The sequence below is a fragment of the Barbus barbus genome (genome assembly GCF_936440315.1).
Source record: "Barbus barbus genome assembly, chromosome: 3".
NCBI lineage: Eukaryota > Metazoa > Chordata > Actinopteri > Cypriniformes > Cyprinidae > Barbus > Barbus barbus.
Genome location: NC_136731.1, coordinates 4,338,430 through 4,354,059, shown reverse-complemented (window position 1 = coordinate 4,354,059; position 15,630 = coordinate 4,338,430). Strand labels below are relative to the sequence as shown.

General features: G+C 35.0%; 1 protein-coding gene across 1 annotated transcript; it reads left to right on the top strand.

Annotated features, from left to right (window-relative positions):
- Positions 1–380: 380 nt before the first annotated feature.
- LOC306854275 (interferon-induced very large GTPase 1-like) lies at positions 381–13,614 on the top strand. The gene is made up of 2 exons (XM_079392153.1): positions 381–625; positions 8,047–13,614. The coding sequence occupies exon 2, from the start codon at positions 8,118–8,120 to the stop codon at positions 12,711–12,713; it is 4,596 nt and encodes a 1,531-aa protein (XP_079248279.1). The 5' UTR covers positions 381–625; positions 8,047–8,117; the 3' UTR covers positions 12,714–13,614.
- Positions 13,615–15,630: the final 2,016 nt, after the last annotated feature.

Sequence of the window (15,630 nt, the reverse complement as noted above, 5' to 3'; positions counted from 1 at the left end):
ATAGTAAAAAAATAAAGAAATTTAAAAATTTAAAAAATACATATGAATTCTAATGGAGAAAATAGCTCATTAAAATTGTATAAATATTGCATAGTATCATAAAATTCCTTCAAAATCATAAATAATAATAAAAAATATTATTGAACAAAAATATATTGCATTGATTTTCCTGAACAAAAAAAAAATTAAATTTCAAGGCTTCGGTCACTTTTGACTGCGAAGGAGGCAAGTGTGACTCCTAAACGAAGAGGGCCAGAGGGTTGAAATCAGTTGAGACATGACCACAAATAACAAATAACACAAAACACTTTCACTTTCTTTCTGTAATGTTAGGGGATTTCTCAGAATTTTCCACTCTCTATAAACAGTCAACGGTCCGTGGGCGTGACCAGGTCTGAGGCAGAGACTAACTGCTCTCTAGACCAGCATCAAGATGAGTCCTCAACCGTAAGGTGACAAACATCACCGCAAATAACAGAACATTTTCTCTTTCTTTCTGTAATGTTAGGGGATTTTTCTGAATGCAAAACTTTTCCACTTCCTATAAACAGACATGTTTATCAGACTCACATTGTCAGCGTATAACTGAACTGATGACACCGAGAGGGAAGCCTTCTATATGCAGGTTTGTCTTTATGACTTAAAAACATTTTATTTTTCATTTAGAATTAGCTACATATAAAACAGTAGAAGTTGATGCAATGTCCCCATTTGGTGAAATGAGTGAACTTCTGTGTATGTGTGGATTTTCTAATTGTGTATGCCATGTTCAGTGATTAGTTCATTTATGAATCTTAGGGAAGGGTTCACTGATGATAATAATCTGAAACAAATTTTAGGTTTACTTAACACACCATACTTTACACCTTGTTTAAAACTGGCCAGGCTTACTTTCTGTAATACTGCTTCCTGTTCTAACTGGCCAGGCTTAGTGAACCAAAGTAAACTTTATTTCTTTCTGCTACTTAAAACCCACACATGTGACCCTGGACCACAAAAGCAGTCTTAAGTCGCTGGGGTATATTTGTAGCAATTCCCAAAAATACATTATATGGGTCAAGATTATTGATTTTTCTTTTATGCCAAAAATCATTAGGATATTATGTAAAGATCATGTTCCGTGAAGATATTTTGTAAATTTCTTACCATAAATATATTATAACTTAATTTTTGACTAGTAATATGCATTGCTAAGAACTTCATTTGGACAACATTAAAGGCGATTTTCTCAATATTTAGATTTTTTGCACCCTCAGATTCCAGATTTTCAAATAGTTGTATTTTTCAGATGATGCAGAAATTTCAATTTAAAAAATTTCCCTTATGACTGGTTTTGTGGTCCAACATTTGAGGATTATCATTTAACGTAATCAATCACTTCTAAATATTTTTCCATTTCACTCAAATCCAAATGTCACATTTTGGGAAATTTCTACTGCTTTCTTCAATTTTAAGAAGTAAAATAATGAGAATTCAGCGTTATAAGAATAATTTCTTGTTTTGTGCATGAAAGACTTTACAGATTGAATATTTGATGTGCATGTGGGTGAACCCGAATTGCCTGTTGTCTGATTTGTGAACCGTCTTTGTATGATAAAAATGTATTTGTGACCCCTGGTAAGCTAATTTTGAGCAACAGGCGACATTTTTTTTATAGATGTCAAATTTGAGGTTTTCACCAAAATTTGTTAATTAAGCCCTCAAATAGTAATTAATCATCTAAATTTATCATTATTTGTACGTTGTTTGAGAGCAGTACCTTTTTGCACTGATTGAAATCTGAATTGCACACAAAGGCACCTCCGACGTCAAGCGATCCAGATATGTACACAGCCTATACATAATTACAGTATTTAAGTATTCACCCAAACATAATAGTATGTCTTTAGTGAACATTTATGTAACTGTTGGGGGAAAACTTCTGATATGTAATATTATATTAGATCTATTCTTTGCAGTAGGTCTTAATATAGGCTGTCTGTCGTATAAATGTCAATCAAAAGATAAAAGAAAAGAGGGAATCACTCGATGCTCTTGATTAAACTGCTTTTGGAGTTTTAATTATCATTTTTTTGTAATGAACACACCAAAGTAATTTTTACATTTGATTATTTGTTTTTCTTACTTGAATGCTTGTGTTTAGATGTAAAATGAAAAAGTAATGCACTATTAAAAAAAGTCCAACTCTCTATCCATTAAGCCACGATTGCCCCTTAAAATATAGCTATATTGTGATTATTAATATAATACTTACTATTTAGTAATACTTTATTATTTTACGCTTCAAGGCGAACAAGCCTAATGATTCACTGGACCATTCATAAAGAACCATTTACTTCACTCCTGAATGAATCAGCCATATGAACAAATCAAATGAATAAATGACTCGATGACTTATTCATTAAGACATTTACTACCACCTACTGGCAGTTTTAGTTTCATCAAAGAAATAATTTAATATTTCCATGACAATAATAAAACTAATAAAATAAATTATTAAAGGTATAGTTCATCCACCAAAAATGACAATTGTGTCATCATTTACTCACCCTCGTGGGCCAAAAGAGTATAAGTAATCAATTTTATCAAACAAAATATGTCTTGCTGATTTCTACTTTTTTTTAATATCTGTTTGATGCTTTACACAACAATGACTTTAAATGATCTTTTGGGAATAATTTATCAGCCAAATTTGATGTGCGTTTGATTTGCGATTAATTCGATTAATTAATCGCCATGTCATGTAATTAAATAAGTCCTGGTAGGAATGCATATATTCCTATGCATATAGGTTCTGTGAGGATGTAGGATGTTACAATCTCTGTGAGCTCGTCCAGATCGGTGGTATCAGCTTCAAAAACTCTCCAATCGGTGCAGTTGAAACAGGCTTTTTAATACAGGTTTAGCAGATTTAAGTTTTTGCCTGTAGGTTGGTATAAGATGAACCAGGCAGTGGTCAGAGAGCCCCAAAACTGCCCATGGGACAGAGTGATATGCATCTTTTATTGCTGTGTAACAGTGATCCACTATATCAGGGGTTTTCAACCTTTTAGGACATGCGCCCCCCCAAGTTTGTCTAATTTCACTCGCCTTATAACCTTATTTATTACTTATATTAGCGCTTCATAATTCACATATCATACAATTTTATATATGTGTATATTAGTGCTGTCAAAGTTAACGCATTAATGCAAACTCATTTTAACAGCACTAATTTTATTAACGCATGATTAACACAGCGGAGAGGAGCAGCGCTTTCAGTTACACAGATATTATGTTGTTTCTCTAATTTTACATGCAAGTATCACCAAAATCACAGCACAGCTATTGTCATTATCTTATGAGTATTTGATTTTATCAGACTTAATATCAGAGATATTTTATCAACAGGATTTTTGTGCAAATTAACATCTTGGAAAAGAGAGCTGGTTATGTAGCCTAGTCTTAATGGGTTGTGTTTCACTATTTCATATTCATTCGTTGTCTGCAGAGGCGGACAGTAGTGAAGTATTTTTACTCTGCATTAAAAGTACTTTTCAAGTGTCTGCACTTTATCAGTGTTTTTCTTTAGAAAACTTTACTTCACAACATTCCAAAGCATATTATTGTACTTTCTTTTACTGAAGTAAAAGTAATTCAAAGATTTAGAAAGTACAACATTATTAATGTTCTTAAATATTAAAGGTAAAACAAACAACAACTTTTATTTATGAAATGTAGTGCAGTAAAAACTATGACATTATGCTTTGGAATGTAGTAAAGTTTTCCAAAGAAAAACACTCTGATAAACTACAGATACTTTTTAAATTTACTTGAGTAAAGTAAAAATACTTCACTACTGTCCGCCTCTGGTTGTCTGACAACAGAAACAGTAAAATATACCAATGAAAACAGTTTTATTAAGAATTTAGCTGCATCAAAATACAGTATGTGGGCACAGAGAGGCAAACAAATCTAATAAAAAATAATAAATGTACATTTTGCATCTTCAGAAGAAGTGAGCTGCCCTCTGTCGTACAAAAATGTAAACAGTTTTGTGTAAGTACATTTCTCAGTGCAAAGAAAGACAAGTAATGGGAACCTGGAATACATTTTTCATGTGTCTAATAGACATGAACAAGTATTTTAAAAAACATATGATCTTTGAAACATATGTTTACTCTTCATGCTCTATGTTAACTATGGTTTCAATAATAATAAACATACATTTGCATAAAGCATCCATAATTGTCCATGCCCATGCTGATTAGAGTATTAAAAACTTGAAAAGTATTAATTTAAGGTACATTTAGAACAAATAAAAATGTGCGATTTAGTTGCGATTAATCTTGAGTTAACTAATGACAATCATGCGATTAATCGTGATTAAAACATTTGAATCGATTGACAGCCCTAATATAAATATATATATATATATATACATATACATATCCACACACAACCCAAATTCTGGACATGTTGGGACGTTTTTTTCCCCCCTTTATTTTAATTCTCTTGAAACAACACACACACACACAATGTCACAAAGATAGGCACTATAAAGGAAAATACAACATCAAACACCTTTAGCTGTAACACTGTACATGACTCTGGAGTCAAGAACATTAAAGCTTTATATTAAAACATCTCCCCACCTCCCAAAAAAAAAAAAAAAAAAGGTGTAGAAGGTTACTTCAAGTGCTTTGCAGTCAGGGATGTTGTACATGAGCATCAGTGTAAATGCACAGACAACAGCTATCCAAATAGTGTATATTCAGACAGTTCGATTAAAAGAGATGAATCCAATATATTCACTCTGCCTGCAAGAACAGTCTTATTGGTTTCCAGATCTTGATGAATGTGGATAACTTATCTTTTAATATAAATCTTAGTTCTTCCAAATGTAACATATTTCTCAGTTCTCTTGCCCACATCTCAAAAGTAGGGACAGAATCTGCTTTCCACATCTGTAAGGTCAGTTTTTTTGCAAGCAACATGCAGAGCAAAATGGCCTGTGTTTGATATTTACTACAAAAGGCGTTCTCTGTACCTAAAAGTCCATGTTGGGACATTTTTAAAATTTGAATAAAATTAAAACTAAAAGACATGAGCCAATATTTTATTCACAATAGAACATAGATAACAAATGTTTTATTTGTTATAAGAAATTTGACAATTTTATGCACAAAATTAGCTAATTTAAAATTTGAAGTCTGCTACAAGCCTCAAAATAGTTGGGATAGGGGCATGTTTACCATGGTTTAGCATTTCCTCTTCTTTTCAAAACAGTTTGAGGACATTGGGCATCTAGGTTTCTGGAGTTTTGGTGTTGAAATTTGGTCCCATTCTTGCATAATATAGATTTCCAGCTGCTGAAGAGTTTGTGGTCGTCTTTGACGTATTGTTTGTTTAAATACGCATCAAAAATTCTCTATAGGTGAAAGATCTGGACTGCAGGCAGGCCAATTCAGCACCTAGACTCTTGTACTACAAAGCCTTGCTGTTGTAATAGCTGCAGTATGCGGTTTCGCATTGTCCTGCTGAAATACACATCATCTGGAGGGGAGCATATGTTTCTCTAAAACCTTTATAAACCTTTCAGCATTCATAGTGCCTTCCAAAACAAGCTGTCATACCATATGCAGTCAGGAATTATAGTTTGGAAAAGGTTTAACTAGTAAAATGTGTACAAGTTATGTCATAGTAACACAATAGCAACTAAGGCAAGTAGGCTAGTGAAAAAGACTTTCTCATGTAAATAGAGCTCCTCCACTGAATCAAGCGGCACATCAAATCTTCTTTTTTGCGGTAATACAAAGATCATTCCTCACAACATGTCTTCTTCCAGAAACGACACGTAGCCTAAATAATGTGGGTGTTTACATGTGCGTTCATCTCACGTGGTCGATTGTAATATCAAAAGCAAAAGTAGCTCGTGGGCATGGTCACTTTAAAAATAAGGGTAACACTTTATCGTTCAGTTGTAAGTCATTTATAAATGATTAGTTAATGATGAACTAATCAATTACAAAACATGACTATGCGTTCATAGATGATTAATAAGAGATATGTCAATATTTTTATCTATGTTTTGTACATTAAGTTATAAATCATATACAAGTGATTAGATGATGAACTAATCATTTACAAAACATGACTATACATTCACAAATGATTAAGAAATATGCTGAATATTTACAAATCTGTCCATAATCTTTAATAATATATTAATTAGTAACTATTAACCATTAAGGATCTATTTGATTATTTCATGATGCTATTTTTAATCACTTATAAATCATTGAAATGTCAACATTGTACTATTATTACAATAAATGTTATAAATCATTTACCACACTTTCTGCATCCCCTAATCTGAAGTATAAACTACTCATCGGTTGTAAATGTTTTACAAACTTATGGTTTCCAGTTGTGTGTAAATATATATATATATATATATATATACACACACACACACACACACACACACACAACCTGTAACCAGAAGGTTTGTAAAATCTTATGGACAGATTTGTAAATCGTCAGCATATTACTTAATCATTTGTGAATGTATAGTCAAGTTCTGTAAATGATTAGTTCATCATCATCTAATCACTTGCAAATGATTTATAACTTAATCTACAAAACATAGATAAAATATTAACATATCACTTATTAATCATCTATGAAGGCATAGTCATGTTTTGTAAATGATTAGTTCATCATTAACTAATCACTTATAAATGACTTACAACTGAATGTTAGTTTAAAGTGTTACCAAAATAATAATAATAAAGTTCAATAAGTTCAGACAGAGAAACTGGACATGGCGTTGGTTTCATACTGATAACTTTATCTCAGAATTATAATTTTTTTGACATTTAAAAGTTGAAGAGTTAAGCTTTCTATAGATATATCTCTCATGTTTGTATGTCAAGTATTAGTTGAGTTTCGGTTCATTTTAGTGATGGGATGAAGATTGAATATCATGGAGACCAAGATGGCTGAAAGCACAACCTGTTTGTTTTCTTTATATTACAAAAGCACAAAGTTTTGTTGTTATTATGAGTGTGTACAAATTAGTAGACCCTTTACAAATTCAAATGACATATTACTCTTTTCCGTACAATCAAAAATAACAGAGTAAGTTCCTTTTGGGTTTATCAGGAAAAAATGCCACAAAACTGTCAAAAAACAAAATGCTTACATTTATGGTTCATTATGGTACATTTTGTTCACTCGGGCAGCCATTGCCACTGTAGCCGGTGTATGCTGAGAATTCTCATACCCCTTCGTTTGAAGTGTGGTTCCAAAAAATCTTTGTTTGAAGGGCCAGCTAGCCCTTTTTCCCTACCCCTACGCCTCCAACCAAAAGAGAACAGAGACACCGCAACCCCTTCACGTGAATGCATGAGAGGGGTAGAGGTAAGGTGTAGAAATGGTATTGTTCCTACGTGAGGTTAATTTTTTAGCAATTTTTTTTTTACCCAAGCAAAGTCTCTGAGAACCACGTTGTGAGAGACACATTGCACTTCTGGAGACTTCAGGTAGGTTGTAGTTTTGGAAAACGGTGGTGCTGGAGACCAAATGGTTCCTGATGGTTTCACATCTAATTATTCACCTTAATTCTTAATTCTCTTGCAGGTAACATGCGCTTTTTCTTCTCCACCTGTTTTTTTCTGACTGTGCTGACCCAAAGAGCATTTTACTGTCCAATGGTCATGCCTTAACTTTGCAAATTCTAGTATTGCATCCTTCTCATGGGCATTTAATAATTTTTGACTTTTCAGTCTGAGTTATCTCTTTTTTGGCTCATTTGATCTGTAAAATAAAACCTGCTTAATAATTATGCACACCTGAATATAAGGAGTGTTTCACTTCCAGCCTTACATTTAAGAGAATAGCAGAGACCACACCAGAACTAACTGTAGCAATACAGAGAAACTCCATCATTGAGATCACTTCAAAACAGAGGTTCAGTGCATAATTAGTTCAGTAGCTCAATTATTTTAGATTTATTCTGTTGTTTAACAACCATACTAAATAAAATGTTAATCTCTTTTTCAGGGAAATTATAAGGACATTGAAACAGCAGGAATCAGTTCAGATTAACACCTACAAAAGGAAAATACATAAAAATGGAGAAGTTATTCCGCAAACTCCATGTTGAAGTCAAGCACCTCAATAAACTCGGAGCTGCAGATGTTCTTCAGATAACTGAACATTCATTACAGTCCCATGAGTTTTATTCTGAAAAGGAGCTGATTCAGACTTTCATACAAAAACTACTGATGATGAACTACAGAGCAAGATACATTAAAATTAAAGAGACCAGCAAACAGGATCAAACACAACAAACAGACAACGACTTTTCTGAAGAGGAGAGTGATATTTTTGATGATATTTTCGGAAACATCTCTCCGTCAGACAAAGCATCAGGTCAGTCAGACCCTGTTCACCCAATGGATGTTCAGATGGCCATGTTTCATTGTGCTGATGGTTTCCTGAAGCAGCTGATGGTGACTAAACTGTCCCAGTGTCAGTACGCTCTGCCTCTGCTTGTTCCTGATCCATTCACACAACAGATTGAGTTTCCTCTCTGGACATTCAGACAAATCAGCAAGAGCTGGAAGACGAGAAGCACCAACAATGAAACCATCAGTCAAAACCAGATGGTCTACAAGGCAACAACTCCAATGGTGTTTTTCTTCAGGTTTGGCTCTGTGTCTTCATCCAAGTCTGAGCTGATGAACAGTCTGATCAATGAGAAACACAACACGTTCTTCCACAGGAACTGCCCAGGCAGCAGCAGAACCAGAGAACTGATGGATGGAGTGGTGGAGATCGCCTGGTACTGCCCTTCTGGAACATATGATGATAAATTCACTGACTGTGTTGCATTCTGTAATCTACACGGTGATGCAGGAAAACATGAAAAACAGCTGCAGATCCTCACTGAAATGGCCTCAGTCAATGTTGTTCTTCTACCACAACTGGACAAGTATGACAGAAATGCATCAATAATTAAAAACCTCTACAAAGACAAAAAATTACTCATTTGTCTTGTTACTGACGAAAAATCTACTGTAATTGAGATGAAGAAAAGAAAATTCATAATTGGTCTGAAAGACAGAAATCAGTCAGACGTATCTGAAGAACTCAGAAAAGCTATTAATGCTTGTCTCTTAGAATCATCTTCCACATTCAGACTTGAAGATCTGTCCAAACACTCAGATATCAGAGTAGACGAGGAAGATGATGGTGACTGCAGGAGAGGAAGAGAAGCAGCACAGCAGATGATCAGTTTACTGGAGAAGAAAGATCTGACAGAAATCAAAGAATCATTTCTGCCTCATCAGAAACTGTGGCATCAGTGGAGTCAGAAGAACAAAGAACTACATCGACTTGAGACAGAAATGGAAATAAGTAGAAAAAACACAGAAATCCGTCACCAGCAGCATGAATTTCACATCAGTGACTTCATAAAGTGCTTCATTAAAGAAATTAACTCACATGATCAACATCAGAAGATGTTTTTTCTCAAATGGCTCAGAATTCTCCTGGATGAACATACATCAGCTGATCTTTCTGCTCTACATCACAAGTATGATGTAAAATGGTCAACAGTCTTAAAACTGAAAGAGAATCATGAAAAGTTTCAGTATCTCAAAACTGAACTTGAGACAGTATCCGAGGAACTTCAGGCTGCAACGTTTGGTTTGGAGCACATCATGAGGGAAATCGGACAAATCTATGAATCATGTTCATCTGTAAAGGAGAACAAGAAAGACCTGCAGATTCACTTCTCTTCTCTCCCGAGTCTCGCAGCAGAGATGATGATCTCTGGATTTCCTCTGGAGCTGATGGATGGAGACGCTGCTCATGTTCCTGTGATCTGGATCTCTGCTGTTCTAGATCAACTCATCCAGAAACTGGGAGACCAGAGAGTCTTTGTGCTGTCAGTTTTAGGGCTTCAGAGCTCTGGTAAATCCACCATGCTGAACGCCATGTTTGGACTCCAGTTTGCCGTCAGTGCTGGCCGGTGCACCAGAGGAGCTTTCATGCAGCTGGTCAGAGTCTCAGACGAGATGAAAACACAGATGAGGTTTGACTATATTCTGGTTGTTGATACTGAAGGTCTTCATGCTCCAGAACTGGCTGGAAGATCAACAAAACATCATGACAATGAATTGGCCACATTTGTTATTGGTCTTGCAAATCTAACGCTGATCAACATCCTTGGAGAAAACCTTGCTGAGATGCAGGACATTCTTCAGATTGTTGTTCAGGCCTTCCTGAGGATGAAGAAGGTCAGACTGAATCCCAGCTGTGTGTTTGTGCATCAGAACGTGTCAGACATCACAGCTGGAGAGAAAAACATGGAGGGAAGGAGACGACTGCAGGAGACACTGGATGAAATGACAAAACTTGCTGCAGAAGAGGAAGGCTTTGGTGCAGAACGTTTCAGTGAAGTCATTAGATTTGATGTTCAGAATGATGTGAAGTATTTTGCTCAGCTCTGGGAAGGAAACCCACCCATGGCACCACCAAACCCAAACTACTGTGAGAATATTAAAGAACTAAAAAAAACTATTATATCTCATGCTTCAAAATCACATAGAATGAGTCTGACACCCCTCAAAGATCATATTAAAGATCTGTGGGAGGCTTTACTGAAGGAACAATTTGTCTTCAGCTTCGGAAAGTCTCTGGAGAGTTCAGCCTACAGGAAACTGAAGAATGAATACAGGAACTGGTCCTGTAGTCTTCAGAGTGCCATGATGGTAATTGAGAACAAACTGCACAACGAAATAAAAAATGAAGCAATTCATGAAGTTGAGGAAACTTATCTTCAAAGAGAACTGAAGAATACAAGTAAAAAAGTAAAAGAATCAATGTCAGAATTTTTTGAGAAAGACGCATATGCAGAAATACTGACTCAGTGGAAAACATCATATGAAACAAAAATCAAAGAGTTTCAGGGAAAAATTGTGAGAAAAACAAAAGGGAAATTAAATGAGATTCTTCAGAATCGAGACCTGAAGAAAAATAATGAAGAGAGGAAACAACTTGAAAACACTCTCATTGAAAAGAGCAAAGAACTGGCCTTAAAACTCAAACACAAAACAAATGATGAAGAAATACTGAAGAAGGAGTTTGATTTGATTTGGGAAAGCAGTGTGAAGAAGATCATCACACATACTGACATACTGAATGATGTGACACAGGTTCTCAGTTGCTGCAAACAGGGCAACAAGTACAAAAATATTCTTGATGTGCCAAATTACTCTGAATATGTCATCTTCAGAGAGTCTTCAAAAAATTGCACTAAACAATATGTAAAGGAGTCAACTCTTACTCCAGAAGATCAAGCCCAAATAAGATCATTTGTCAAAGATGTTCTTCAGAAGACAGTCACATTGATTCAGTCATTTAAGATTTCAGAGAAGGGATATAACATCAGCTACATTCGACAACTGGTATATTGTATCAAGAATAGAGTAAAAGAACATCAGAAAAAAAATGAGAAATATGAATTTAAGGACGAATTCTTTGTGGATTTGGTTTATTTCATCTGCAACAGAACAAAAGATACTTTTATTGACCAACACAGACAGTTCAGGGAAGCCAATGATCCTGCTCTGTATACTGAAAAGAAGAGAGATGAGTACTATAGTATCTTCCAGAAACACTGTCATGGAGCAACATGGATTGTCAGATTTGGTGAAATCATCTGTCAGAAACTTAAAGAGACCATTGAGCAGAGTCTCTACAAGAACACTGCCAGAGATCTGACAGATGAAATGAGATCAAACTGTGAATCGCTGAATGGAAGCAGATCAAATCTGGAGAAACACATCCTGAAGACACTGGCAGAAGAGGAGGATTTTGACAAATACATGAACTACATTGAAACTCCCAGAGATCACTTCAAGAGTTTCATCAGAGATGAAGTCAGTCGGTACATCGCTGATCAGTTCAGTGTCAGTGTTTTACCCAAGATGAAGGAGAACATTAAACTCCTGCAGCAGAAGATCATGAAAGCAGCTCATGAATCCACTGAACATGTTCAAGTGAAAAGAGATGCTGGCTTGTGGTTGAAGAGTTTCACACAGCAGCTCTCAGATGAGCTGGTCATCTCTGAAAAAGACTTCAGTGGAGTCAAACATGATGATGTTGATTTCAAACTCCTGGAAGATGTGATAAAACAAGAACTTTCTGCTCTAATGTCTGAGATTAGCAGTAGATTCAACAGAAAGACATTTCCAGATGAGCTTCTGATTGATCATCTCTGTCAGTGCTGTTGGGTTCAGTGTCCGTTCTGTAAAGCCATCTGCACCAATGACACAAAAAACCATGAAGGAGATCACAGTGCTCCTTTACACAGAGTGACTGGAATTCTTGGAATGTATTCAGCAGACACATTGAATCTCTGTGCTGATATTTGCACAGATTTAGTGGCAAGTGATCTTAATTTTAACACACCCAATGGAAGGTTCACTTTTAGAGATTACAGAAGAGCAGGAGGAGATTATGCAGACTGGAGCATCACTCCTGATCTCTCTGAACTGCCCTACTGGAAGTGGTTTGTGTGCAGATTCCAGAAAGATCTGGAAAAACACTATAGTAAAACATGTTATGGACTGGTTGGAATCCCATATGAATGGAGAAGATACACAAAACAGGATGCTATAGACAGTTTACATAAACTTTACCAGGGCAGTGGACACTGAATGGAGACTCTTAGATTCTCCTCAGATCACAGTCAGAGATTTCTATTACATTCTCAGATGAGCAAAGCTCATACACTAGAAGAGGATTAAAGAAAAAAAAGATTCAGTAAACAATACTGTGAAATTATTAAAACAACATATTTCTGAACACAGGCCTAATTAATAAAACTAAACATTTATAATCAAAATGACTTAATCTCAATTATCATCCAAAAAAGAAGACTTTCATAATACATTGCTGAGGATATAAAATAAACATGTGAATATATAAACATAAGGCGACATTGCTAAAGCTTAATGCTTGTAATCAGATGGTTGGAGTAATGTTAAAGTCTACGACCTGTTGATCTGACCTATATGCAAATCAATGGGAAAAAAGCTAATTGATTAAGAATGCAGCATCACGCCTGATCTTCAACAAGTCTAAAAGGGCCCACGTCACACCTCAGCACCCTCCTACTTCAACTCACTCTTACGGATCTACAGGCCCTTCAGAGATCTACAAGTGAGTTATGCCTAGTGGTACCATCACAGAGAGGCACAAAATCACTTTCCAGAACATTTTCATTCATTATTCTTTACAGGTGGAATGATCTTCCCACACTTATTCAGAATGCAGAATCTCTGACAATATTCAAGAGACAGCAGTAAGCTCCTCTTTTCCATCAACATTCAACTGCATCCTATTAAAAAGAAAAAGGCTTTCACATTTCTTTAATCCCTCCCTGTACTTTCTATTACAAGCACTTCTTGTGTGTATCTGCCTCTTTATGATGATTTGCTTGTTGTTACATTCCTTAGTTGTAAAAAGCATGTGGTAAATTAATAAATGTAAATCCAGTACTTCACTCAATACAAATAATGTCAACAATCAAGACACAATAAATGAATTTGTCAAATGTCCTTTTACACTTATTTGACATGTATTTGTTACATGCCCCCTTTTAAATGCAGAGGTAGGACGAGGTGTGTAACTAGAATAGAGAGGAGAGCATGAGAGAACTGCTGTATCCAGGTCCCAGGGCAGATACACAAAATGCTCAGCAACTCCAGTTTCAAAATAATACTACATATTTTATTAAATAAATTGCGGGAAATAATCAGACAAAGGCTTCAGAAGGGGAAAAGGCCACAACAATAAACAAAAGCTGTTATTCACGGAATAACTTTCCTACTAAATACAGATACACTTCCCTGACTCCCTCTCTAATTTCAACAGGAGGAAGAAAAATTGTAGGTCTTAAAAGAAAAGGCATCCACCTCCCTATACAAAAACCCCCCATATAAATGATTTAGATTTAGCACATGTAAGGAAAAGCAAAGTCCAGCAGGTGTTCTGCGTGTATGTCTTTTCTTGTGCTTCTGTAAAAATCACTTGATTTATTAAAACTTTGATTTCTAATTTAATTCAAGTGACTATAAAATACAAATTGCAAAAGTAATTTTAGAAGTTAATCATAATGTTAGTTGTGCTTGCTTGCTCTTGACAAAATGTGTAGTTTATTCGGTCTTTTCCTGTACAACTTGTTAACATCAGCAAGAGACAGGAATTGAAAGGAGTCCGATGAAGTGCCTACTGCTAAATTCACTCATGAGCCTTCAGTTTGGCCTATCCTGGATGTAGATTTGCTGTAACAAAAGCCTCCTCACAATTGACTAGTTATAATGATTTCAGCAATCTAAAATAAATCAAGAAATAATATTTATTTTGCCAGACACAAAACATCAATTAAGAAGAATGCATTCAATCAATAAAGTGAATACATCAATTAAAGAAGAATGGGTAACACTTCACATTAAGATTCCCTTTATAAAGCGTTTATAAAGGTGTTTATAAATGACTAATAACTCATTTACAAATGCATTATAAAACATTGATAAGCAGTTATAAATCCATGAATAAAAAGATTTTAATGCAATACCTGCTAAATAGTGAGCCTTTTTTAATTCACGTCATAAAGGCTTAATAAATATATTCATTCATACTTATTTTTTTTTTACTCAAAACCAGATTCCAGATTTATTTAATGATGTAGCAAAAATAGATTATTATAGCAAGACTGAAGTGTGTTATATTTTTCCCCCCTTTTATATCTCATGACTCGTGTCACTTTTCTTACAATGTGTCTAACCAGAAGCTACTCTGTATCTTACCTTTGATTCTCTGCATAAGTTCCTGATACCTATCCGCAGTAACTATTAAAACCTGAGGTCCCACTTTATATTAGGTGGTCATAACTACTTTGTACTTACCTCAAAAAATAAGTGCAATGTTCATATTGCATTGCAAAACACGTTTGCTGCTATTAAGGTGGGATACAAGTAAGGTTAGGGATAGGTTTGGTGGTATGGGTAGGTTTAAGGGTGGGTTGAACTGTAAGATATGGGTCAACAGTGTAATTACAAATGTTATACATAAACAATTACTAGTATTCTTTAAAACATTATACAAAAGACATTTAAAAATACTCAATGTTGGAAGTGTATCAAGATTAATTACATTTTGCAATTCATTCCAGGCCCAAGGAGCATAAGCAGAGAAAGCACATTTACCAAATTTTGACAATACCCTTGGAACTGATAACTGAATACAAGAACCCGATCTAGTACAATGACTGTTGATATGTAATGTTAACAAATTTGATATATAGGATGGTAATTTACCTAAGAGAGCCTTTATGATGAATAAATACATATGCAATTTCCTCCTTTGATATAAAGATAACCAATCTAAAGATTCATACAGAATACAATGATGCGTCCGTGACTCTGCACCTGTGATAAAACGTAATGCTGCATGATAAACAATCAAATTTTCTACGTTTCTAAGAAGTAGCTGCATGCATATATAGATGATCACCATAATCAATTATGGATAAAAATGTACTCTCTACTAATTTCTTGCAGGCCTTACAAG

Coding starts and splice junctions, on each gene's coding strand:
- LOC306854275 (XM_079392153.1), top strand. CDS start 8,118: ATGGAGAAGTTATTCCGCAAACTCCATGTTGAAGTCAAGCACCTCAAT.